Below are 27,628 nucleotides of genomic sequence, written 5' to 3'. Positions count from 1 at the left end.
CCCAGGTTTGATCTCTCACCACCCCAGCACTGCAGGACCTAAATTTACATATAAATAGCTTTATGTATAACTGCAGCTATATAGCTGCAGTAATTATCAAAACCATTTGGTATTAGGTGTCAGAGTAGTGATATAGTGAGTAGTGTGTTAGCCTTGCATGCAGTAGACCTGGGTTCGGTCCCCAACATCCCATATGGTCCCCTAAACAACACCAGAAGTAATTCCTGAGTGCGGAGCCAGGAGCAGCCTCTGAGCACTGCCGAGTGTGGCCCCAAAAGTAAAACAAAACAAAAGAACTATTTGGTATTAGAATAGTGTTAGACAAAAATTCAATACAGTAGTAGAAGTAGTCTAGGAATAGAGCCGCACATCTGAATTTTTTTTTTTTTAAACAAAGGTAAAATGGTAATTCAAAGGAGAAAAAATAGACTTTAACAAATGGTGTTAGGGCAATCTGCAGGGCTGGAACCGTAGCACAGGGGATAGGACGTTTGCCTTGCATGCGGCTGACCTGGGGTAGGTTCCTTCGTTTCTCTCGGAGAGCCCAGCAAGCTACTGAGAGTATCCTGCCCCCACAGCAGAGCCTGACAAGCTCCCTGTGGCGTATTCAATATGCCAAAAAAGTAACAAGTCTCACAATGGAGATGTTACTGGTGCCCACTTGAGCAAATTGATGAACAACGGGAGGACAGTGTTACAGTGCTACAGGACAATCTGATACTCATACAGCAAAAAGAACTTTGAGTTATACTTTACATTGTTAAAAAATTTAATGACAAATGCATTACAGACCAACATATAAGATTTAAAATTTCTACAAGTCACGGGAAAGCATCTTTTATTTTGTTTTTGGGCCTTACCCAAAAGTGCTCAGAGCTTACTCCTGGCTCTGCACTCAGGGATCACTCCAGGAGGGGCTCAGGGGACCATATGGAATGCCTGGAGGCAAACCCAGGTTGGGCATATACAAGGCAATGGCCCTACCCACTGTACTATCTCTCTGTGTGGAAGAAAAAATGTTGTGACTATTTTACAAAGACTTATTAGATCTTATGCGATAAAAAAAAACTGCTTTTCTATAAAGAAGCTTTTACCCAAATGGTGCTCAGGACTCACTGTTGATTCTGGTTGCTCAGGAGGCTGGTATTGTGACTGAAAGGAGTGGGGGGGTTGGCCATGCAAGGAAAATGCCCTTAAAAACACTCAAGAAAATAAGATTATAAGTTACGGACTATGACAAATTTTTTGCAGAGCATATATCTGATAATTATGAGTAATATAAGACATATTTCAAAACTCGGTAATAGGGATGTGACTCAAGTGGTAGGACACATGCCTGGCTTTGGATTCAGTCTCCAGCACTGCCCAGAGCAGCCCCTATAACAGAAACCCCAGCAGCTGAGGGTTAGCCTTTCTTCCTGGTGGTGTGCATTTCTGAGAAGGGGAGATTGGTCGTCCATAGCATCTTAACACGTTGAATTGAGTGAATTCCTGGCTCACAACTTTGTTGAAGATGACCACTGTTGGTTTAAATTATACCAACTCTAGCAGGTCGGAGGGAACCTGGCGTCGATGGTAGAGGGAAGTTCATGTTGGTGGTGGGATTGGTGCTAGAACATTATGTGCCTGAAACTCCGCTATGAGTGACGTTGTAAATCACACATCCACTAGATCAGAAGTTTACTTGGCTCTTCAAGATGCAGAGTGTTCATGGTAACAAAGACCAGCAGATCTGGGAATTGGCTCGTGTAGCTTAGCAGCTGTTTGGCTTACCTGAGGGCTAGATAGTGGTTTTTGTTGGAAAGATGCTCCCAGAAGGGCCATGTGCCATGCCCAGAGATCGCTGCTGTAAGCTCCTAGGAGGGCTTATCGGGTGGAAAAACTGCTTCATCGTGGAGAGTGGAGCCAAGGACCAAGGCTCCAAGGTCATGAGTATCTCCAGCGACAAGAGATGAAGTTTATGACTGGTGTGGATTGAAAGTGAGAACCATGTTAACGACTACATTGATAGCCCCATGCTCTGTTCATGCAGAGTGTGCTGGGATCAGAGTAAAGGTCATGCTGCCCTGGGGTCCAGGTGATAAAAATTGCCTGACTTTGTAAGCTTTGTGGACCCTAAAGATGAAGTACTGCTCACCAGCTCCATCATGGGACAAAGATTAGGAAGTCACAGTGATTGGACACAGTCATGCATAACAGGGTCTCATTGGCACCTGTGTCTGTGGTCTATGTGTTGCTTTGTAAAAATCTTTATTAGGTCTTTGCAAAAGAAAAGTAATCACCACCAATAAAAATTCCTAATAAGGGAAACCCAATTTAAAATCAGGCGAGAAATCAGAACTCTAAAAGAAGATACACAAATGGCGAATAAGCAATGAAAAGATGCTCAGAATCATCAAGTTATTAGAATGTCATTAAAACCGTAAGGCTTATGACAGCAGAACAGTGACTAAAATTAAGACTGATCATACTAAAATGTTGGTGAGGATATGGAAGAATTGAAACTCTAATTCTTATATGCTGCTTATTGGAATGTAAAGTCATTTAATAATTTTAAATAGTTAAATACATAAAATAGCTTTTTCCCAGTTCCTTAAAAAGTTGAAACATTCATTATGTGATCAGTTATTGTATCCTTCAGTCCCAGAAGACAAAATAGGGGATATGAATACATTGTATGTGAGTATTCATAGCACCTTTGTTTGTGATACCCAGAAGTGAAAACAGCTAGGTTTCCATCAGTGAGTTTGATATGATTTTATTTCTGTAAAACCCTAGGAACTGCACATTTATCTTCAGTGGCAGAAAGCAAGTCAGAGTAGCTGGGTGAGGGAGGAAGGATTGCAGTGATGCAGGAGATTTTGGTGGGGGGTTGGTTATTTTCACTGTCTTGACTGTGTTACTTCACAGGTGTGTATTTATGCCAAAATTCATCAAGTTGTACACATTGAATATTTGTAGTTAGCTGTGTCTTAATTAGATTTCTGAGACCGCTGTGCAGAATTTCATTTTATTTTTTTTTGGTGGTGCCAGGGATGAGCTCCAGCCCGGCCCCACCCATGCAAGGTAAAGTGCTGTGCCAGAGAACCGCTCACTCCAGCCTTTCTCTGCAAAGCTTTGTTGTCTGTGGAGCATGTGCGGGATTGGATTAGTGTGCTTACAAAATATGCATATGTTCCAGTGTTTCGTTGCCAGCCCTGTTTTTTGTTTTGTTTTGTTTTAAATCTCTGGTGATGAGTTGATCCCTCCCAGAGGTTTGGGTTTTCTTTAGATCATGAAAAATCTGCTAAAATGAAATACTGGTTTAGGATTTGAAAAACGCTCTCTTTTGATAAAGCACTATAGTACATTTGAAATACTCTTTTCCTTATAAACAGTATTTTTAAAAACAAGGCTGCTACAATACATTCTCGGAAAGGTTGGGCTTCGACACAGATGTCTTGAAATTGGTATGGTATTTCCTGACTGTGTTTCCCTCTGAATATATTCAGGTGAAGGTCTTGGTGGATTCCGGAGACCGGAAACGAGCCATCAGTTCTGTGTGTAGCTACATTGTCTACCAGTGCAGCCGGCCAGCCCCTCTTCACTCCCGAGACCTGCACTCCATGATAGTGGCAGCCTTCCAGTGTCTCTGTGTCTGGCTGACAGAACATCCTGATATGCTTGATGAAAAGGTTCGTTCACTAGAATTTTTTTTTTTAAAGAAAGCTTTTAATAACAAGAATTTAGATCTTCAAACAGTAAGTCAAAACAAAAATGTGCTGGGAAAAGGGTTTTAGAAGAGATTACCTAAATTTAAATGCAATAGTGCAGGGTTTGAGTTGAATATACTTGTTCTGTTTTGGTAGAACAATTATTATTTTGAGCACAACTTCAAAATTGTCATCATTCTTACCTTTGGTTACAAAATTACTCATATAGGGAAGTTCTTTTGAAAAGTGGGCCTTAGCTAATTTCTCTCAACATCAGAATTTTTTTTTTTCCTTCTTTGGGGCCTTTTTTGGGCCACACCTGGCAATACTCAGGTTTTACTCCTACCTCTGCACTCAGGAATAACTCCTGGCAGGGCACAGGGACCATATGTGGTATAAGAATTGACTACACGTGGTACAAGCTTGCAAGGCAAGCATCCTACCCTATTATTCTGGTCCAGGAATACTCATTTTTGTTGATTAAATCTTACTTAGATGTCTAAATTATGATACCAGAAATGTCTTTAAAATGTAACTAATGGGGCCAGAGAAATAGCACAAGGGATGAGGCACTTGCCTGGCATCCTGCCAGCCCTGAGTTGAATCCTGGGCACTGCTGTGGTCCCCCAACCACTGCTAGGCATCACTCCTGAGCACAGAGACAGTATAATCTCTGAGCTCTCTGGGTATGGAAAAACAAAACAAAAAGTAACTGATGAGTTTCCCTTTGCATAACCTAACATGTTATAAATCATGCAGGTTTAAACAAATTACTGGTATAAATCTTTCACTTGAGCTTTTCATGATTTTTAAAATCTGTGGTAAGAATTTACACTCTGACAAGAATTATGACTGAAAGAACTAAATTGAATTTATCATTACTTGGTAGTTATTATTCAGTTTTATTCTTTAAAGTGAAATGGATAGTAAATTTATTCTTATATATATATCTGTTAAAATGAGAAAATAAAGCCCCATAAGCCATTAGCATTTGATGTGAAAGGTGATGAATATCTCAAGCCATATTACTAAACCCTATTTATATTGTTTTTTTCCCTCTACATACATAAATTTCCAATATGAAGTTTAACTTGTAAATTAGACATTGTAAGAGAATGAAAGAAAATAATAAAATATAACAATTAATAATTAAGTAAATATGGCCACTCTACTCCACCCCCCACTCAGAATATCTTAGAATATTTAATATTTTTGGCTTTGGTTGACCTTGAGTAACTGAAACCAAGAATAAGGGTAATGTATGCGTTTCCTGTCTTTTCATTGAGTTAGCTACCATTACAAAAACTTACCTACCTCTCCTGCTTCTAGGACTGTCTTAAAGAAGTACTGGAGATTGTGGAACTGGGTATTTCAGGAAGTAAATCCAAGAACAATGAGCAAGAGGTCAAATACAAAGGAGATAAGGAGCCAAACCCTGCATCCATGAGGGTGAAAGATGCTGCTGAAGCCACTCTGACATGGTATGAGAGACTGCACAGGGTTTGTGCCAGTCATTGGATGGGGTTAGCTGGTGGGATACACTGTTTTATCTCCTTTTTCTGCTTTAATGATGTAATTTCTTTAGGATATTATTTTCTCCTGAAAAAAGGAAATGAGAAAGTTTTTTTTGTTTTTAAAGCCACATTCAACTTTACATGAATGTGGCTATTCAAAAACTTGCTTCTTATTTCTAGTAACCGAAGTACTGAGTACTAAAAGTTCAAGCCATGTGGGGACTGAGGTAGACAGAAAAAAAATTTGAAAGAATGAAGACTTGGGCCAGAGTAATAGTACAGTGGTAGGGCACTTGCCTTGCACATGGCTGACCCATGGTTTCCTGAGCCCTGAGCACCGCTGGATGTGGCCCCCAAACCAAAAAATTTAAAAATTAATTTTAAACAATGACGACTTGTGACCAGAGCAATAGTACGGCAGGTATCGTGTTTAGTTTGCATGCAGCTGACCCTGATTTGATCCTCAGTGTCCCATATAGTCCCCTGAGTACTGCCAGGAGTAATTCCTGAGGGCAGAGCCAGTAGTAACCCTTGAGCATTGCTGGGTGTTTCCCCAAAACAACAAAATGAAGACGATGTATCACAATCATCCTGTTGTTCGTCAATTGCCTCGAGCAGACCCCAGTAACGTCTCCTTCATCCTAGCCCTGAGATTTTAAAAAGTGCCATATTCAAGGCTCTTTCAGGGTTAGGAGAATGAGACCCATCATTGTTACTGGTATTTGGCATATAGGGTACGCCACAGGGAGTTTGCCAGACTCTGCCGTGTGGGCAGGTACATTCGGTAGCCTGCCAGTTTGTCCAAAGTAAGAATGAGATAATAAGATGTCATGCGGCCTCGAATGTGATGTATGCTTTGAATTAAAGATAAGAGAAAGGGGAAAGACATTTCTTTTTTTTTTTTGGAAAGACATTTCTTACTGGGGTTGCTACATTATGCAGAAGTTGGTTTGCTTTATCCTAGCCTAAATGGATATGTTAGAAATAGATTGGGTATATGCTCAGAATGCGTAGAATGAAATAACCCTGTGATGCCTGCCCCCCCCACCCCCCCGACCCTCGGCTAGCCAGTAGTTACGTAGATGGTTCATCTTTCTTCTGCTTTTATGTCTTTTGCAATAGTAGTGGTATTCATTGGGTTGTTGTTATACGTAAATAAAATACTCTGAAGTTTTAGGCCAATGCCTGACATATTTTATGCTGTGTATGTTATTGTCCCTATTTTTTGAATGAATCTTTTTATAAACTTTTCTGATTATGAAGGCTTGATCATTTGAACTCCATTTTTTCTTACGTTCTCATTTAATAATCACAATGGTTCTGTGAGATGTAACTATTGTGCATTGGGGTCCTTATATATAAAATGAGACAATCTACTCTTGACTACACATGTGTTTCTGCTTTCTTAATGATCACTTCTCTTTTTTTGAGACTAGGTATTCTGAGGGCATTTGTCCCATCTTTTGATCTTTTCTAGATTTGGAATGTTTTATCTATATTGTAAACCTCCTGAAACTTGGAACACACAAAATTGTTTAGTGCATCTTTTGGGAACTTAATAATTTGGAAGTATGGTTAGTCATATTTCCTGAGGCAAACTCACAGAACAAAGTCTGCTTGCAGAATGTATTTTGGAAAGTGCCCTTGATAATTTCTTGAGGGCAGTAAAGGAAGCCGATTGCACAAAGGAAACCTAAACTGTAATGCAGTTGCAGCAAAGAACTTTCAAGCAGGGTTGGCCCTTCAGAGTTCTCCCAGATAGGTGCAGGGAAACTGGGACTGTAGCTGCTTCAACCCTCCATTGGTTACAGGCTGTCCCAGGAGGAAGCAGTGATCTTGGGTGAGCCAAGTTTTGGAGAGGAATTTGTCCTTCATGTTTTTGGACAAATGAACCTTCCATTCTGGAAGAGGAAATCTAGATAGCACACCACAGCATCATCCCAGTCTACTAAATGCCTGTCGAGAGGAAGCATGGCAGTGGTCCCTAAACATTCAGGAGTGCAAGGGCACATATGCATGAGGGGAACCAAGGGTTTTGCTTCAGGAATTAATGGTTCTCTTTTCCATTCTTCTTAGTATTATGCAGTTGCTTGGCGCATTTCCTTCACCCAGTGGTCCTGCCTCTCCCTGCAGTTTGGTGAATGAGACCACTTTGATTAAATACTCCAGGCTGCCAACCATAAACAAGCATAGCTTCCGGTACTTTGTCTTGGATAACAGTGTCATCCTGGCAATGCTGGAGCAACCTCTTGGAAATGAACAGAGTAAGTTACCATTTTGGATCTTTTCCACTGCAATGTGTTCATCGATACTGATGAAAGCTGTGCTGATCTTCCCAGATTAGCAAAAAACAACTTGAGTAATTTTATGTCAGTTCAAAGGACTTTCAGCAAAAGAATGAAAGCAACTGAGAAGTAGAATCAGAAGATGGAAAATACAGATTAAATAGAACCTTCTGGGTGTTCTTTTATGTGTTTCTGAAATACCTGAAAAAAGTGCTGTAGTTTTCTAAAAATTATTGTAGATCAAAATTAGTTTCTCTCTCAACTTTGGATCCTGCCCTTCTCCTCTCCTGTCTCTCACTCCTTGTTCTTTTTCAGTTATTGGTGCCAATTAGATGACTGGAAACTTGAGACTTTTTTGCCTGCTTCTTCCTGTCGCTTCCTCATTTAATTATTTTCCATCTCTAGGATGACTTTGAATCTTTGCTTTTCTCAGCGCTCTCCAATAGAAATTTCAGACTTTTCTATTAGTTAGATTATTGCAGTGTCTTCCTTTCTGATCTATATTCCCATCCCCTTGCCATCAGCAAAATTTGTTTACCCTTTCCTTCATCCTCTCTGCTGTTTCCCGTCAAATACAGATCTTACCCTTGCCAGGCTCTACTGAAAATGTTTCTGTGATTTTCCATTCACTCAATGTGCACTGTTTCCCTCCTCTTCGACTCACCAAGTGTAAACCATGTTAAGGTTTATGATTACCACTGCAAGCTAAAACACCCATATATTCTTATATATTCTCCTGATGGGAAATAGAATCAGCCAGTATGCAAAGATGCATATTCTCAGAGAGATCCTTATTTCTGGGAAGGTGAAGTTTCAGACAATGGTTATAGAATCTTGAGCATAAATGGAATCTGGTGTGAGGTCCCTCATTTATAAATGTAGAAAAGAGACTCAGAGAAGGTTTGTCACTTGAGATTATTTTGTGGCCTTGAGAAGTGTAAGGGTTTTGTGTGTGTGTGTGTGTGTGTGTGTGTGTGTGTGTGTGTGTGTGTGTGTTTTAAGAAGTGTAAGGTTTATTAACTAGAACCAGAACCCTACCCTGATTTTCTCAACCCCATACTGTTCCTTTGTGCTACCATTGTCTAATGATCGGCTTTTCTGTGATTAAAGAAGTATTTTCTTACCTTGGAGTAGACAAGACTTAAATTTCCATGCAAATTTTCTTTAGTGTATTAAATAGGATCTCATAAGTCCATAAAATAAAAGGGAGACATCTCCTTATGACTTAAATATGAATGACCACCGTCGGGTTGCCATCATTAATGTTAGGGTAACAATATAGTGACTGTAGTTTAAAATAGTTGGTTGTGTCCCTCATTGCCCAGCCCCAGAAGTGCTGGTTCCAGATATTTCCTGCAGATGCTTCTTCCTTCTCCACCCCAGACTAGAGCTCACTTAGTTTTCTTCCCTGGCTGGTGCCTCTCATAAAATGATTTTTTTCTGGTCTCCTCCCCCTGTAGCAGTCTGCCCTAGCTCAGTATGCACTTCTGATTTACTGACCTGAGAGATTCCGTTTTATGCTTTTACAGCTTTTTTTTTTTAATTCCCCTATTCATGTTTCAAGTATTAAAAATCTACCAAAAATAAAGGTGCTGGAATTTTATAAGTTTATGGGATATGTTTTATGTTAAGCTTAGTATCTGAGGTTAGAGAGCTTTGAGCTAGTTTGACTCCCATAGTAGAGACAAAAAGAATTGAATGAGAAAAAGAATTTGGGTCACTTAGGAAGTTCCTCCTCCGCCCCTCTTGGAGAGCCCAGCAAGCTACCGAGAGTATCTCGCCTGCATGTCAAAGCCTGGCAAGCTACCTGTGACGTATTCGATATGTCAAACACAGTAACTAGTGTCACAATGGTGACATTACTGGGCCCGCTCGAGCAAAATCAGTGAACAACGGGAGGACAGTGAGAGTGACAGGAAGTTCCTAAGGGTCACTTGGCAGCTCCAAACTCTGTATGTATGGCTGCTGGATTAGGTGAGGTAATGGTAGTAGTAGTTGGTGAGTGTTATGTATTTTTTTTTTTTTTGGGTCACACCCGGCGATGCTCAGGGGTTACTCCTGGCTCTGCACTCAGGAGTCACTCCTCGTGGTGCTTGGGGGGACCATTTAGGATGCTGGGAATCAAACCCGGGTCGGCTGCGTGCAGAGCAAATGCCATAACCGCTGTGCTGTCGCTCCAGGCCTGGTTTTATGTATTTTTTTAAAAAAAAAAACCCAAAAACATTTGTTTTAGAAACACATAACAAATCAAATTCATGGTTTTCTATTTCAAATGGAGCTGCGTAATTTCTTTTTAAAATAAACTTTAAAAAAAATGACTGAAAACCAATCATGAACAACTTTGTAATTGAGTATCTCATGGTGATTCACTATTTAAAAATAAGCAGATTATGTTTTTTTTAAAAAAAGTATTACCCAATAGTTAACCCAATCAATAATATGTTTATTCATTAAAAACAAGAAAAAGAAAAGGAAGCGGTTACTATAAAGTAAGGTAGCAGTTGTGTGGATATGAATATGGCACAAAATATAAGAACGTTTTCTTCACAAAGGATGAAAATTAGGGAAGCACCCCATGAGTTCTGAGTTTCAGAAGCTTTGCAGTTGATAATAGGTTTATTTTAAATGGTGGTTGTCTAAAAGAAAAACTATTTTGCTGTTGTTTTATTCCAGATGATTTTTTCCCCTCTGTCACTGTGCTGGTTCGGGGTATGTCTGGAAGACTTGCTTGGGCACAGCAGCTTTGCCTTTTACCCAGAGGAGCAAAAGCAAATCAGAAGGTATGCCAGGGTCGAGGAAATCGTCGCAGGGAGAAAGAGGGGGAATGATGAAGGGAGAGGCCGAGGGTTAACATTCAGCTAACAGCACACGTTGTAACAGCTGTTGAAAATGAGCTCTAATTGACACTTGGAATAAAATATGCTTGTTTGGGGGTCATACCTAAAGGTGCTCAGATACTATTTCTGGCTGAGAAGTGGCCCCTGCTATTGCTTGACAGACTGTATTTGGGGGCGGGGATGCAAGCCAGAAGGCTGCATGTAAAGTAAGCACCTAAGCCCCTGTACTCTCTCTGGCCCAAAATAAATATTTTTCATCTGCGTCACTGGGTTGATTTATTTATTTTGTTTTTAGGGTCTCTCCCAGTGGTGCTCGGGGGCTTACTCCAGGCACTGTGTCCAGGTGTCACTCTAGGCAGTGCTCCGGGGACTGTAGTGGTGCTGAGGATCAGACTGGGGTTGACTGTTTGCAAGGCACGTGCCTTAACACCTGTACTGTCTCCCCAGCCTCTGTGTTTTGTTCTAATTTTCATTTTATTGGGTTTTTGGACTGCACATGGTGATCCAGGAACTTGTTCCCAAAGGCACTTAGATAGGGGACCATGCAGATTCTGGGTATCAGACTAGGGTTGTCTGTAAGCACTTGGCTTTAAGTACCTGTACGTTCAGACTTTAAGGCTGGAACATATTTTAATTTGTTTTATTTTAACAGCTTTTTGTGCCTGAACCTCGTCCAGTTCCTAAAAATGATGTTGGATTTAAATACACTGTGAAACATCGACCATTTCCTGAAGAGGTGGATAAGATTCCTTTTGTGAAAGCAGATCTCAGCATTCCAGATTTGCATGAAATCATCACTGAAGAAGTAAGATAAGTAGCTGTTTAAAGAAGGTCTCTGAAGTGTCTTAGCTTCTGGGGTCAAGGCACTGTTTTTAGTGTTGTTAGTGTCCCTGAAGGGACTTCTGGGTCTCTGGGATTCATGTAGTTACTTTGTAATAAGACAAGTATAGATTATGGCTGATTTAAAGGGGACTGGATATGCCTGGCTTGCTTCCTGGTTGGTTTCAGTGGTGTGATGATATGCTCAGATTCTGTTGGAGGATTATTCGGAGAAGGATTAGTCCTTGTAAGAGAAAGGAAGGACTAGCTCACTGATTGTTGACATTTAAATATATGTATTGTAAACAAAGATGTGGGCAGTTTGGGTTTGATAAGAAAAGGAAAAGGGGGGGGCTGGGGCGATGGGGCATTTACCTTGCACGCAGCCAACTTGGGTTCGATCCCCGGCATACCATATGGTCCCCTGAGCACAAAGGAAAAGAGACAAAGAACTTTGTTATATAGTTACATATATGTGTGTATATATTTGGTTTAGATTAACTTCTATAATTAACTAAGTGATTTTTTTTAAATTCAGTCACCACGAGACACACAGTTACCAGGTTGTTCATGATTGGGTTTCAGTCATACAATGTTCCAATACCCATTCCTTCACCAGTGTACATTTCCCACCACCAATGTCCTCAGTTTCCTTCCTACCACCCTCCCCATCTGCCCCATAGGGGAAAAGAATTTTAGGAAGTAGGGGACAGTTATATCAGGGCATAAAAGAAAAGTAGGAATGGAGACTGCCCATGATACCTTATTTTAAAGAGATCAGGAAGAAGAAACAGTAAGAGAAATCCCCTGGATTTTGTCTCAGATTAGAGTTGAGCTTGAAAGCAGTTTCAAAGGTTTACGATGGAAGATGTTCTAAGGAGATCTTAGAAAAGATATATGAAGAAAAGCCAATGAGTATAAGGTACACTGTTAATAGAAAGGTACAGAATAGATAATAGTATGAAGGAACAGCCTCGCCAAGACAAAAACAAGGTTAAGATCTTTGGTTTGTATTTGGTTTTCAGTTCCTGTATAGGGATATCAGCATGCTTAGAAGTTGACAGGAAGGAGTGGGTGGAGAAGTATCCGCATCTCCCAGCACTATTGGAAGGATAAGTGACAGAGGACATAATGGAAGCGATGAGGTCAAGGGTCTCTGTGATTGTGGTTAGAAAAGAGATTCTTCTGGTAAGACTGGAAAGGAGGAGAGAGTGGGTAGTTGTTCAGAGATAATTAGAGGAGGAAGGAGGGAAATAGAGATGGTTTGTAAAATAAGACAACCCAGCTGAAAGTACATAGTATCATTTGTAGAGTGAAGGTACTTTGCTGACTTGCTTCAGAAATCCCTGGGATCTGCAGGCATAATTGAAAAAGGGGGATGTAGTCATGTGGCTTAGAGGTAAGAGTGCCTGCCTTGGAAGCATGAGGTTCTGGGTTCACTCTCCCGCCCTGCCTTCCAGTGGCACCGTGATCATGAATCCCCATACTGCCCCCACAAAGTACGTGATCTCCATTGCAACACAAGCATGTCACCCCCAGTAAGCACTGTGACCAGAGTGTGCAAACACACAACAGCTGTAGTATGTGATCCCAGCAAGCAATACAGCCAAGTATGCAGGCACCGTAAGCAAGCATTTGCAACCCCTGTTCAGCTCAACAAAAATGAAGGAAAGGGGAGTTGTGTTTTGTTGGGGTTTTTTGTTGGTTTTTTTGGTTTTGTGTTACAGAGACAGGGATGAGACTATGGAAGCAAAAAGGACAGCACAGCTATTTTATTATTTATTTTGTTTGTTTGGTTTGGGGGTCTCACATGATGATGCTCAGTATTTACTGGTGGCTCTGCACTCAGGGATCACTCCTGTTGGGCTCTGGGGACCATATGGGATGCTGGAGATTGAACCTGGATTGGCCATGTGCCCAGCAAGCTCCCTACCCACTGTGCTATCGCTCTGGCCCTGAACTAATTTTTGATAATTCCACTCACCATTTTGTTATAACAAGCAATATAAAATCAATTCTTTTGTGTCTGCCAAGGGGTCAGGCTTAGGGGGTTGGCACAAGACTGGGAATAGTGGTAGAGGGATTGGTGTTGGAACACTGAATGCCCGAAACAGCTGTATTATGAAAAACTTTGTAAACCACAGTGTTTAAATCAATTTTAAAAATAAAAAGGATTAAAAATTTAAATTTAAAAATTAAAATTTAAAAATTAATTAAAAATTTAAAAAAAGGATTAAAAATGAAAAGGATCAATTAAAAAAAAAAGAGGATGGAATTTTAGATTAGGGCTAACCAGAAGGGAAGTAGAGGGTGGGGGATATCTAAATAGTTGAGTAATCTGCCTGGGTAATCACTTCAAAACAAGAGGAAGTCACTGCAGGATGAAGATGGACTGTGACTTAGCAGAGGAGGTGGGAGCAGCTATTCTGCCCCTTCCCTGTTAGGAGGGAAGCATAGATGGAATGGTTTAATTTACATCAAGGAATTGAAGGAGCCATTTGCTGAATACAGTCTAGCAAATGTAAGAAGTGTTTTATTTTTTCATGATAAAAAATATCTTTTATTCAAAATTAAAATTCATCACTATCAAAACATCTCAGAGCAGACAACATGGTAGTTCACGAGCATCCTAAAGGAGCTATCATTATCAGAATCACAGATATTTAGTAAATGTAGCAGTCATGATCTAAAACAGAAGAATTACTTCTAACCTTTTTCAAATAATAGCAGCATTAACTAAGAATGAAACTACAGCGTAATATAGTGTGTTGTAAAGGGTAATAATATCACTGCAGTTTGTAAAAACCATTAAACTGTTCACTTTTAATGGGTGGCATATTGTTTAGTTTCTTCATTTTCATTTGTAAAAAGTGGTTTTTTCACCTGTTTCAACCTTGAAAGAGTTTCACTTGTTTGTGTACTACGTATTGAATTGTAACTAATGATCAGTGTAAAACATCTTTATTTACCCTTCTTCCACTAACTTAATTTCCATCTTAAAATTAAGATTTATCCTTTTACTTCTATAATAGATTGAAAAGGTGAATATTTGGTTTATTCTAGTTAGAAGAAAAACATGAAAAGTTAAGGAATGGCATGGCTCAGCAGATTGCTTACGAAATACAACTTGAGCAACAAAGCGAGGAGGAGTTTCAGAAGAGGAGTTTTCCTGACCCAGTTACAGACTGTAAGCCCCCACCTCCCGCGCAGGAGTTCCAGACAGCTCGTCTCTTCCTTTCACATTTTGGATTTTTGTCATTAGAAGCCCTGAAGGTACTCTAAAAAATGTTTATGAGTAGATTTGTTCAGTTGATGATAGCTAAAGCATTTTGATAGGACTAGAAGGAATTAAAAACTCATATTTTAAAAACTTTAAAATTTCACTGCTTGCTACTAAGTGAAATTCCATGTGCGATAAATTACAGTATGCACCTTGAGAGAGCTTATCCCATGAAACCATGAATAGAAACTGATTTGTTTACTTTGAAATGTTGTTGTTTGGTGTAACCACCTTGATAATTGGACTTAACTGTCTTCTGGCAATTTACTACAATTTATACATCATATTGTATTTTTATGTTTGTTTGTTTGTTTGTTTGTTTTGGAGGAGTGGTGTTTGGGCCACATCTGGTGGTGTTCAGGGCTTATTCCTGGTTCTGTGCTCAGGGATTACTCGTTGGGGGTCTCTAGGGACCATATGGGATGCTGGGGATTAAATCTAGGTCGGCCACCTGCAAGACAAGCACCCTACCCACGATACTGTCATTTCGGCCCCAACATTTTTATGTTTCAAAGCTGATTTCTTTCCTTAAAATTCATGAACCACTCTCAGCTAGCTTCACACTTTTCTCCTTGGCCTTCAAAGAATTGAAGAGAATTCAGACCATGCTATGGATTAGGCTTTGCTTAAAGGAAATGTTATAACTGGTTTGATCTACTGTCTAGACCACTAAAAATTTTATCGTATCAGTAATAAGACTAGTTTGCGTTTTCAACATTTGTGTATTCCCTAGAATAGCACTTTTCATTTTCTTCAAGAACTTTTCCGTTTGCATTCACACATGGGTAACTGGCGCAAGAAGCCTAGACTTTGGTGCCAGACCCTATAATACAGCAGGTTAGGCACATGCCTTTCCCCAACCATACCAGGGTGTATCCCTGGCTTCCCATATTACCCCTTGAGCCCCTCCCGGATCTTGTTATGATCCTGGAGTACAGAGCCAGTAACACACACACACACACACACACCTGGATTACAGAGCCAGTACACACACACACACACACACCATACCAGGGTGTATCCCTGGCTCCCCATATTACCCCTTGAGCCCCTCCTGGATCTTGTTATGATCCTGGAGTACAGAGCCAGTAACACACACACACACACACACACACACACACACACACACACACCTGGATTACAGAGCCAGTACACACACACACACACACACACCATACCAGGGTGTATCCCTGGCTCCCCATATTGCCCCTTGAGCCCCTCCCGGATCTTGTTATGATCCTGGAGTACAGAACCAGTACACACACACACACACACACACACACACACACACACACACACACACCCCATACCAGGGTGTATCCCTGGCTCCCCATATTACCCCTTGGGCCCCTCCCGGATCTTGTTATGATCCTGGAGTACAGAGCCAGTGTGCGCGCGCACACACACACACACACACACACACACACCACGCACACCCCCCCCACCCCCCCCACCCCCCCTAGCTTTCAACTTAATCTCCTCTTTCAACTTGCCTTTCTTACTAACTTTAATCCTTTCTACCTTTTGATACAAAGTGAAACATTCCACTCTTGGTTTCAGTTGGAGATGTCAGAGGTACTTAATAGGTTTTTAATATTACTCTTATTTTAGTAGTGTTTCTCCAACAAAGGAGACCACGGGAGAGGGAGAGACAAAACAACTTGTCTGTAGAGCTGTCAGTACATTTATTAAGTTTGCCATTTTAGAGGGGTGCTGTTCATGGCACCACAAACCAAATTTGACAGAAATTAAATGAGTGTATGTGGAGAAAATATGCAGGCAGACTTGATTGATGCAGGGTTGCCACCTCCTTTCAGTTTGTAAAAAGAAAAAAGTAAAAAATACATAGTGTAAAGGAGGGTGCAGTACAAGGCAGGCCTATGATTAAGAGGTAGCAGCCGTTGGGTTAGCAGTAATTGAATTCAAGTTAGACACATAAGAGAATCTTTAAATTGTTTAATGAAAGTTAAGATTGCCTCACAGAAAATACATATATTGAATGACAAAAATTCAGTTTCAGTAGTTATTTGGTTGAAATGTGTTGCAAAAATACTCCATTTCCAACTGTGATACTGACAGAAGTTGATCTAATGAAGTATATAGATGACCAAAAAGAAAATGCTTTCAGAAGTTAAGAGATTTAGGGACTGGAGATACAGTATAGCAGGTAGGGTGCTTGCCTTCTGTGCAATAAACCCAGGTCCAATACCCTCCACCACCCTGAGCCCTGCCAGGAGTGATCCTGAGCACAAAGTAGTAAGCCTTAAATATTGCTGGGTGTGGCCGAAAAGCAAAAACACAAAACAAAAAATTCAGACATTTAAAATATATGCATATTCATTTCATTTTTCATTTCATCATCCTGTTAATCGTCGATTGCCTCGAGCAGGCCCCAGTAACGTCTCTTTCATCCTAGCCCTGAGATTATATTCAGGGCTCTTTAGGAGAATGAGACCCATCATTGTTACTGGTATTTGGCATATTTGGTAGGCCACGGGGAGTTTGCCAGACTCTGCCCTGTGGGCAGGCTACATTCGACAGCCTGCAAGTTTGTCCAAAATATAATATGCATATTATATTCCTAAATTAGATGATCACAATAAACTGATAAAGTAGTGCTTAATAAAAAGGGCGCAGGGGCAGGAGACTGCACTGGTCTCTGAGTCTTGGCTGTTGATGGGATTACACGGCAGCAGGGGGCCAGGTGGTGGGTGTGACCCCCGCCTATTGGAATTTGGAAGATCTGGGTGGAGGATTTGCTCGATTTGCTCGAGCGGGGCCCAGTAACGTCTCCATTGGAGACTTTGTTGTTACTGTATCTGGCATATCGAATACTCTCGGTAGCTTGCCGGGCTCTCCGAGAGGGGCGGAGGAATCGAACTCGGGTCGGCCATGTTGGCCGGAGGATGCTCAACTCCAATCAGAGTAGGCTTGGAGATCTCGGCCCCGGAACCCGCGTGGCTTTGTCCCTCTGCCAGTACCTTCACGTGTGCGGAGAGTGGTCTCAGCATGGTGGTGGCTGGTCCTGGAGGTCTTTGGCTGCCAGAGCCCTGGTCGGGGCGGGGAGGAAAGCTCAACCCGCTCCCCTCCAAGGGACCCCGGCGAGGAACAGCCAGGCGCAGGGGGAACAGCCAGGGGCAGGGAACACCCCCTTGCACCGTGTAATCCCATCAACGGCCAAGACTCAGAGACTATAAAATCCAGCTCCCGGAACCGCGCAGCCGCATTTGCGGCCACGCGACATCTTATCAGGACATCTTTTTATGACATCTTATTATCTCATTCCTACTTTGGACAAACTTGCAGGCTATCGAATGTAGCCTGCCCACAGGGCAGAGTCTGGCAAACTCCCCGTGGTGTACCAAATATGCCAAATACCAGTAACAATGATGGGTCTCATTCTCCTAAAGAGCCTTGAATATAATCTCAGGGCTAGGATGAAAGAGACGTTACTGGGGCCTGCTCGAGGCAATCGACGAATAACAGGATGATGAATGAATGAATGAATGAATGAAATAAAAAGGGTATGAAGCCTTTGCTTGAATAGATGCCTTGCATACTGTAGAATTATAGATTCCCAGAAAAACCTGAAGACCAGAATTTTTTGTATATTTGTTTCCATTTGATTTTGTGTAGAATCTGATCTGAATTGATGCAAAGGTATATATAGTCTTCATTTCCCTAAGCATACTCTTTTGTTTTACTGATGAGCATTCTCTTTTGTTTTACTGAAGAAAGCTTGATCTCTCTGATAGATGGTATGATTTCTCTTCTTGCTAGGAATGTTATATAGCAGAAAAGTCCAGACCTGCCATCCTTGTTTGCCATCTCTGGGGACACTCCAAAAAATATCATGGATGAAAAACCTTGTTGGGCAAAATTACAGGTTCAGAAAAGATAAGCGATTAGGGGAAGTAATAAAGCGTGAAAACTGAAATTCAAGACATTGGTCCTGAGTGATAGATAGTACAGCGAGTAGGGCATTTGCTTTGCATATGGCCAACCCAGGTTCGATCCCTGGCATCCCATATGGTCCTCTGGCACTGCCAGGAGTAATTCCTGAGTGCAGAGGTAGGAATAACCCCTGTGCATCTTTGGGTGTGACCCAAAAAGCTAAAAACAAACAAAAAATTTCAAGACATTGAGAACAGTTTTAGGTTTGCAAGATGATTGAACAGAAAGTACATTCCTTTAGTTTCTCTCCTGCCTTTAAGGGTTTCCCCTATACTTAGATATTTCCCCAACTGCTGATATCTTGCACTAAAGTGGTGCATTTGTTACAACTAATGACTCAGAAAATAATTATTTGAAATCCATCGTTTACATTGAAATTCACTCTGTTGTACAACTTTATGGGTTTGGGTTTTTTTTTCTTTTTTTTTTTCTTTTTGGGTCACATTCGGCAATGCTCAGAAGTTACTCTGCACTCAGGAATTGCTCCTGATGGTGCTCAGAGGACCATGTGGAATGCTGGGAATCGAACCCAGGTCAGCTACGTGCAAGGCAAATGCCCTACCCGCTGTACTATCACTCCAACTCCCAACTTTATGGGTTCTAACAGATATATAATACATGTCCATCATTATACAGGTGGTTTTTGTGACTTAATGCATTTATTTTTATTATTGAATGATACTTTATCATGAGTATATTGGAGTTTGTGAATCCTTTCCCCTTTAGAAATACATTCAAGTTGTTTCTGAGTTTTAGCAGTTATATATAAAACATTGATATAAACATTTTTGCAAAGATCTTTGTATTGTAGCTTTTAATTAATTTAGGTGAAAACAGACCAGAGATTTAGCTGATAAAACTGTTTTGTTTTGCTACATTTGTGAGGCCTTGGGTTCAGTTCCTGGAACCATACACATACACTGACCAATTTGGGTGAATATCAAGGTGTAAAATTTCTGTGTTAGTTGGTAGTATTATGTTTAGCTTTGCAAGACTGCCAAACTTTTCTATACTAGTGTTCCAGTTTGCGTTTTTGTCGTGCAGTGAATGGGATGGGTGGGGGGAGTAAAATTTTTTCTTACTTACAATACAGGGAAAATAGGACCCACAGTTATGCACATAATACCATAATTGTCTTTAACCAAAAAAGTCAGATATGCATGAATGTATAATAAGTTGCTTAAAATTAAATACTGTGCTAATGTTTGTCACTTTATAAGTTTTTTCTTAATTTTTATTAAACTATAAGTATTTCTTATCATTTCTCCTTTGGCGATAGGAACCTGCAAACAGTCGACTACCTCCTCACCTCATTGCACTGGACTCCACTATCCCTGGGTTCTTCGATGATGTTGGCTATCTGGATCTTCTGCCATGTCGGCCCTTTGACACCGTTTTTATTTTCTATATGAAGCCAGGTCAGAAAACAAACCAAGAGGTATGAGTTCTGATTTGATGGGGGAGAGGTTTAATTTTTTTATTCAAGACTTGTGTTTATACATGATAGGAAACAAGTTATACTTGATACTTAAAGATTTATGAATTGATTCAAGAAAAGAAATGATGGAAAATTGATGGTTGGAGCCCCAGATCTCTTTGGAGGGGGGTAAAGGGGACTTCCAAAAAAATGCTGAAGAGTCCCAAGAACCTCACCCATGATTCTAGTTCTTTTTTTAATTGGGGGTTGGGCATACCCCGTGGTGCTCAGGGTTTATTCCTGGTTCCGTGGTCAGGAATAACTCCTGGTGGACCCTGGGGACTATATGGGGTGCTGGGGATTGAACCTGGGTCATCTACATGCAAGGTAAGTGCCTTACCCACTGCTGTACTATCGCTCTGGCCCCTCACCCATAATTTTTATTTTTTTGAATAAGTTGTTCTCATTGGAGAATGAAAAAGAGGAATATGTGCTTAAGAGAGAGAATATGGGCTTCTCCAGAGTGGACAAAAAGCAAGCAAAGAAACAAGACAGACAAACAAGATATGCATTCACAGGAAAACACGGGCTTGAGCAAGCTTCTCTCATGAGTCTTTTATTTATTTTTTATGTAGGAGTACTGCTATTTATTCAGCCACTGATTAGCTGATTGAATTGGGCATGAACTCCACCTAACTTTTTATCTTTTTTATAATTTTATTTATTAAATCACCGTGAGAGCAGTTACAAAGCTTTCGGGTTTAAGTCTCAGTCATACACCTGTACTTTCACCAGTGCCCATTCTCCACCACCAAAAACCCCAGTATTCTCGTATCCCACACCCTCCTCCTACCTGTGAGGCAGATGATTTCCACATTACTCTCTCTACTTTGATTATATTCAGTGCTTTGACACCAGGCCCACAATTATTATTTGGGATTTTACCCCAACACTCAGATTTGCTGAAAAGGCAACAGCAGACAATTTCTTTTCTATTGCTGGGTAAGAATAACATATGATGTCGCGTGGCTGCAGTAGTGGCCGCGTGATTTTGAAATTTTGAAATTTTAACACTTAAATCTGGAGGGATTTCTGCCAAAACCTGCTGGGTTCCGAGATTTGTTCCTGAGTCTCTGGGATCATGGCCATTAAGCAGCTTGATCAGGAGCCAGAAAGGCCATTCATGTGTGGCGACTCGGGGTCTCATTGGGACGGGAAGGAAAGGGCCGGCTCCACCCCCATCCCATGAGGCTCTGTGTGTCTCGTCACTGAGGGCCCAAACCTGACTCCCCAGTGGCCTCTGGATCTCTCATGATTCTTGAGCAGGGTTCAGCGCAAGCACCAAGGATGTCATGGTGCTCAGGCTTTGTGGTAGTAGGGGCCTCCAAGGTTGCACCCAGCAGTGCTCTGGTGACTGTGTGGTGCCAAGAATTAAACCTGGGTTGCCTAGCATGTACAGCAGTACTATATCCAGGCCCTCTGGGTCTTTTTGACTCAAAGAAATGCGATTTAGGAAGAGCCACACAGGTCTGTCTTCCCCTTAGGGAATTCACATTCATAAAGACAGAAACAGGAGGTTAGCCACTAGACCTGATTACTTGGAAAGAAAAGAACAGTAGCTGTAAAGTTTACTGAATATTTATATTCCTATTGCTCAGTGCATCAAAGTTTAAAAGTGTATAACTGTATTCATGAGAAGCTCAACTCCCAATTAATTTCACAAATAATTTTAGTTGAGACATGCAAAATGGACAATGGGGGAAATAACTAGAGGTCAAGGGTAAACAGAAGACTAAGGAAGACACAGTTGGATACACTTAACATAGAGTAGGAGAAGGGTGAAGAAAAATGGGTGAGAATGGAAAGAAGAGCAAATGGAGAGCAGATTAAAAGTTTCCCGTGGAAATGAGTAGTTGAAGTATAAAAGAGGTGCTCGGTTACCAGGAACTGGCCAAAGGAAAATCTGTAAAGTACAGTGTTCAGGATGTAAGACACTATCACTATATACCTTGTAGTTTTGCATTAATTAATCAAATCGACTCAAATTAAGAAATTTAGGGCTGGGGGAGCTGGAATGATAGCACAGGAGGTGGGCCCTTTGCCTTGCACACAGCCGATTGTGGCTCAATCCCCAGCATCCCATATGGTCCTGGGAGCACCGCCAAGAGTGATTTGTGAGCACAGAGTCAGAAGTAACCCCTGGGCTAGAGCAATAGTACAGCAGGTAGGGCATTTGCCTTACACACGGCCAACCTGGGTTTGATATTTGGCACCCCGTATGATCCTCCAGTCCAGCAAATGTGATCCTGAGCACAGAGCCAGGAGTAAGCCATGAACATCACTGAGTGTGACACCCTCTTCCAAAAAAAAAAATCTGTCTGGTCTTATCAGGGACCAGAGAGATATGTCAGGGGGTTCTCAGGCACTTGATTTGCCTGTGTGTGATCCCAGTTTGATCCCTGAAATCATATGGATGCAGGGTATGACCTTAATCCTCCCCCTCCTCCTGCAGAGTAAAAGTTTTACTTCTGAATAGATTTCAGTTGAAAGAAAACTGACAGAGTAGTATTACACTCAAGAATGTGAAGGTCATGACCAGGTCCAAAACTCAAAAGGCTAGAGCACACATTTGACATTTGGAAGCTGTGGTTTCAAACCATGATCTCCCAGTCAACCAGGTATGGCTCAAAAACACCCCTCCCCCCCCAGAAAAAAAGGAAAGTAAAAGAATCTGAAGGGATATGGGTGAACCCAATAGATACGCATCTCTACAGACCATTCTGTGTTTAAAAGATGGTGGCCTAGCAGTGAGGCACAATGGATTAAAAAATAAAAGAGAACATTCCATATTTTGACTTTAGTAGGTCCAGGTGTCTTGGTGAGCATGTTATAACCTATATCTGTGCTCTATGGCTCACCGTCATTGACAGGGGGGTGGTGGGGGGAACTTTTAAAAAGTGATTCTGGGGTTGGAGACAGCATGTAGGACACTTTTTCTCACAATGTGGCCCACTCGGGTTCTGTCCCTGACACCCCATATATTCCCCCTAGCCTGCCAGGAGTAAGCTCTGAGCATCACCAGATACGACCCTCCAAAAAGCAAACCAAAAAAAAATAAAGGTGATTCTGGATCCTGTAGATTCTGCAGGTTCTGCAGAATCCTGCAGATTCTGATGTAGAAGGTGTGGAGTGGACTAAGAGAATTATGTTTAAGAAATTCCATACGTTATTTTAATTCAGCATCCTCAGTACATACTTACATTTTTTAATTTGTAGAGAAATTTCTCAAGTGTCTTCCCTTACTATAGTGTTTCCAACAGCAAAACTATTGCTGTTTTTGGCCAAATTATTCTTTGTTGTGGCGGTTTTCCTGAAAGTAGGGCATTTAGCAGTCTTTTACCAGAGGGACCCCAGCATTTGTGACAGCAGAATGTCTCCAGACATTGCCAAATGTCCCTAGGGGGTGAGACCACTCCTGTGAAAACAACTGCTGTCAACAAGGGGTTTTCGTAAAGCCAATTAAAAAAATTAAGTTATTATTCAAATTATTAAATGAGATACTTAATAAATAAGGGGAACACCTTCTGTTTATCTTTTTTCTTCTGGAATGACCACATTTAGTTTTTTAGATTAAGAAAACATTCTTGTGCTCATTTGTTGATCGTGCCTAACTTTTATTGCGTTTATAATAGTTTTCTATTTATAACATTTGTCAGGGTTTTTGATTAAGCAGTCATTAATGTTTCTCACTATCCAGATGGTAAGCGCCATCAAGGCAAGGACATGGTTTCTGGTTCATTAACTGCTTTGCTAGGAGGGCGCTAAGGGCTTTATTTGCATGATCTCATTTAATCTTCACAGCCTTCATTATTTCCACTTAGAGATGAAGAACTTGAAACAGAGAGATTAAGTGACTTGACCAAGGCTCAACTGAAAATTGGACCCAATCTGTCTTAACTACAAAGCATGCATTTTAGATTATTCTGAGTTTAGACTGGATTTGTCATACACTTCAAAAGTGAATTTTTATGAGATTTATTTTTATATGCTTTTTCGTGCCATTCATTATAGCTGATGATTGTATGTATTTCAGATTTTAAAGAATGTGGAGTCTTCCAGAAATGTCCAGCCACATTTTCTAGAATTTTTGCTTTCCCTTGGCTGGTCAGTAGACGTTGGCAAACACCCTGGCTGGACTGGGCATGTTTCTACCAGTTGGTCTATCAATAGTTGCAATGATGGTGAAGGACCTGAGCAAGGTAAAACTCAGTGCTATTTTTCTTCTTAAGTTTGTAGACTATTTTTTAAAAAAATAAATGAAATAAAACAGATTCTTTTCCACCCAGGAGATCACTTAATATTGCGTAGGGACTGGAGAGATAGTACAATGGTAAGGCATGTGCCTTGCATGCATCTGCCCGGATTTGATCCCTGGCACCCGATGCGGCCCCGCAAGCTTGCCAGGAGTGATTCCTGAGTGCAGCTGGGTGTGATCCAGAAAAAAAACAAAGAAAAATAATAATTGTTTTATAGGGAGGGGGTGGTACAAAAAAAAGTTTTATATTTTTACAGTCATTTTCTGTATATGGGAAAAATATATGTACATCTAATATAATTTATCATATTAATATATAAACTCATGTATTAAATGCATATGTATCTAGAAAACCTATAGTTAATTTAAAATTAATAACTTTTAACGAGGCTGTTAAGATTCCTTTATATAATGAGTATACAAATTCAGTTTTTCTATAAATAAAAATATAAAGAATATTAATAATTCTAATAGTGGATCTATTTTATTGATTCATTAATCTCTAATCCATTATCTATAATCTTTTCATCTTTGTGGCTATCATTAATGGTATGCATCTTAGGATATTATACTTTGTGGTAAATAGCTATCTATGAGAGATTCATGGTCATTTCTGCACATCTTCTTAAAAGTGTAATTAAGATAACAAGTTCCAGAACAAGTATTAGTTTAAAGTTAAGACTTGTTCCCTTGACTAATGCTCTTTGCTCCAAGAGTTCCTGAAGTCTTTGGCAAGTTGATATTACCTCTCTGCAGTGGGTAATGACTGTGTCTAATGCTTTGAATTATTAAATGAAAATAATCTTGTCTCAGTAAGATTATACTTGTTCAAGGTTTTTAATCAAACACAGTCACTTGTGATATAGTTCCTTGTTATATATCATAAGCGACTAAGTGAATGAAGTCATTTGTTGTTTCATGTTAATGAAAAATCCCAGTTTAGTGTACATTTTTATTGTCATTTTATATGGACAGCTGTTGTTTATCTCTGTGGAGTTTTCTTTTAGCTCTGTTCACCATGTTTTGGCATGGTCCCCAACCTGGCTTTTCCTAATGTAAAAAAGGCAGTTCCAGAATGCATGGCTTATCAGTGAACTACATCCCTTGCCTAGTTTTGTAAATAAAGTTACTGGACTGAGACCACACTCTGAATTACGTATTGTCTGTGGTTGCTTTCATGCAGTAATGGCAGAACGGAGTAATAGTGGTAGAAATCGTATGGTAGTCTGTTCCTCAGCAACACTATGTGTCTGCCAATCTGTTAGGCAAAATTTTTTTTAATTTTAATTGAATTTAAGTATCTTCATATATGTTTTTTGAAAATTTTTATTCTGTCCACTTTTTGTCAGGTGGTTGGTCTTTTTTGTATTACTATTAGGAGTTTGTGTTCATTTTAATTGAGAACCATACTAATGTGGGAGTTGCTTTAACTCAGTCTTTTCTTGGGCATGGGCATGGGGATGGGGACCCTCCCAAGGGTGCTGTTCTTCGTCATGAGGGCCCCACTAGCCCTTCCTGGCCTTCCAGCCAAGGGCAGGTGCTTGAGGCTGTGATGCTGCTCAGGCCCTGTGATGCTGGGCCCAGACACGCACCCGAATACGGCTGTACTGGACCTTTGCCCCAGTTAATTCAGTCTGAACAAAACATTAAACACTACCAGCTTGGTGTGGATGCTGTTACTAAAGACGTCTGTACGTTCTTAAACTAAACTGCTGACTGCTGGGGAAAGTGGAATGGAGTCAGAGCTGAGGGAAGGTCACGAGATACCAGACAGGATTGCTTTGAAAATGAGAGCACGCACAGATGCCTGGCACAGCTGCCTCCAGAGGGGCGGCAGTGCCATCTGAGCGCTACCTTTCCAGAACTGCTTCCGAAGCAATCTCATACACAATCAGGGCAGAAGGGCTAATGAGAGGTAGTCTGATTTAGAGTAGTTTCCCAGTTACCGAAATCAAGATTTTTATGATTTAAAATGAGTATAAAGACTTTTATTAAGCATTTATAGTTTGCTTTCATCTTTTTTTTTTTTTGTGGGGTCCCAGAGAGTTTAGGCATGGCTGGTAGTGCTCAGGGATGGGGCTTGCATTGGGGCCTGTACCTGGTGTGCTCGGGCCCTATCATCAGGGGTCAACCCTGACCTGCTGACCTGGAAAGCATCCATGCTCACCGTGTAAACTATCCTCAGCCTGTCTATTTTATTCTTCTAACATACTACTAATTGGATCTATTGGAAATGCACTGTTGATCTCTTTATTAGTCAGTCGCTATTTCATGAAGCAGGATGATACTGTTATCATTTTTTGAATAGTAATCATTTTTCTTATTCCTAGAAGAAGTGGTTTCCTCTGAAGATGTTGGAGCTAGCATTTTCAACGGTCAGAAGAAGGTGCTGTATTATGCTGATGCCCTTACGGAAATAGCTTTTGTTGTTCCTTCTCCTGTGGAGTCCTTAAGTAAGAACTTTTTTTTTTAATATAATGCTTTCAGATCTGACTTTGTATTTATTGATTTGGGTAATATTATTACATTGGAAGAGATTCTGGAGTCATCTAATGCATTCTTTTGTTTCTGAGACAAATAGCTTTTATTATTTTATTTTTAAAATTGAATCACCATTAGGTACACATTTAAAAAGTTGTTCATGATTGGTATTCAGTCATAGAATGTCATAGAATGTTTCAGTACCCATCTCTTCACCTGTGTACATTTCTCATCACCAGTGTCCCCAGTTTCCCTTCTGCCACCACCCGCAACCCCTGCCCACCCTGCCTCTATATAGGGGGCAGACACTTTCCTTCTCTCTCTCTTTCTCTCCCTCCCTCCCTCCCTCCCTCTCTTCCCCTCTCTCTCTCTTTCTCCCTCTCCCTCTCCCTCTCCTCCTCTCTCCTTTTCTCCCTCTCCCTCCCTCTCCCTCCCTCTCCCTCCCTCTCCCTCCCTCTCCCTCCCTCTCCCTCCCTCTCCCTCCCTCTCTCCCTCTCCTCCCTCTCCCCCTTCCTCCCTCCTTCCCTCTCCCTACCTCCCTGGGCATTATGGTTTGCAGTACAGATACTGATCAGTTATTATGTACATCCCTTTACCTACTTTCTGCATGCAGTTCTTGTCCAGAGTGATGATTTCCAACTATCATTATTATAATGGTCCCTTCTCTATTCTAACTGTCCTCTCCTTGCCCCTCCACTTATGGCAAGTTTCCATCCGTGGACAAGTCCTTCTGGCCCTTGTTTCTACTGTCCGTGGATATTAGTCTCGTATTACCCTTTTTTTGGTACAGTAACTTTTATTTATTTATTTTATTAGTGAGACACCATGAAGTACAGTTGTAGACTTACAAATTTTTGTGCTGCTTGGGTTTCAATTATACAATGATCAAATACCCATCCCTCCACCAGTGCCCATCCTCCACCACCACGGATCCCAGTATCCCTCCCACCCCCCTTCCCCCCCATTCCACTCTGCCTCTGTGGCAGGGCATTCCCTTTTGTTCTCTCTCTCCTATTGGGTGCTGTGATCTGCAA

The 27,628-nt window shown here is 40.9% G+C and overlaps 1 protein-coding gene across 9 annotated transcripts in view; it reads left to right on the top strand.

Moving 5' to 3' along the window:
• The window catches only part of RALGAPB (Ral GTPase activating protein non-catalytic subunit beta), a 98,803-nt gene that overhangs the window by 59,126 nt on the left and 12,049 nt on the right, over positions 1 to 27,628 (top strand). For 7 of the 9 annotated variants that reach the window (XM_056121889.1, XM_056121898.1, XM_056121895.1 and 4 more), the window contains 9 exons: positions 3,492 to 3,674; positions 5,022 to 5,173; positions 7,283 to 7,470; positions 10,165 to 10,271; positions 10,981 to 11,133; positions 14,211 to 14,420; positions 19,661 to 19,819; positions 23,892 to 24,057; positions 26,444 to 26,566. In XM_056121889.1, coding sequence (XP_055977864.1) covers positions 3,492 to 3,674; positions 5,022 to 5,173; positions 7,283 to 7,470; positions 10,165 to 10,271; positions 10,981 to 11,133; positions 14,211 to 14,420; positions 19,661 to 19,819; positions 23,892 to 24,057; positions 26,444 to 26,566 — 1,441 coding nt within the window. The remainder of the gene's footprint in view (positions 1 to 3,491; positions 3,675 to 5,021; positions 5,174 to 7,282; positions 7,471 to 10,164; positions 10,272 to 10,980; positions 11,134 to 14,210; positions 14,421 to 19,660; positions 19,820 to 23,891; positions 24,058 to 26,443; positions 26,567 to 27,628) is intronic. The other 2 variants (XM_056121896.1, XM_056121891.1) reach the window with 1 other exon arrangement.

Source organism: Sorex fumeus, unplaced genomic scaffold, assembly GCF_029834395.1.
Source record: "Sorex fumeus unplaced genomic scaffold, SorFum_2.1 ptg000044l, whole genome shotgun sequence".
Taxonomy (NCBI): domain Eukaryota; kingdom Metazoa; phylum Chordata; class Mammalia; order Eulipotyphla; family Soricidae; genus Sorex; species Sorex fumeus.
This window is presented reverse-complemented; position numbering and strand designations above follow the sequence as displayed.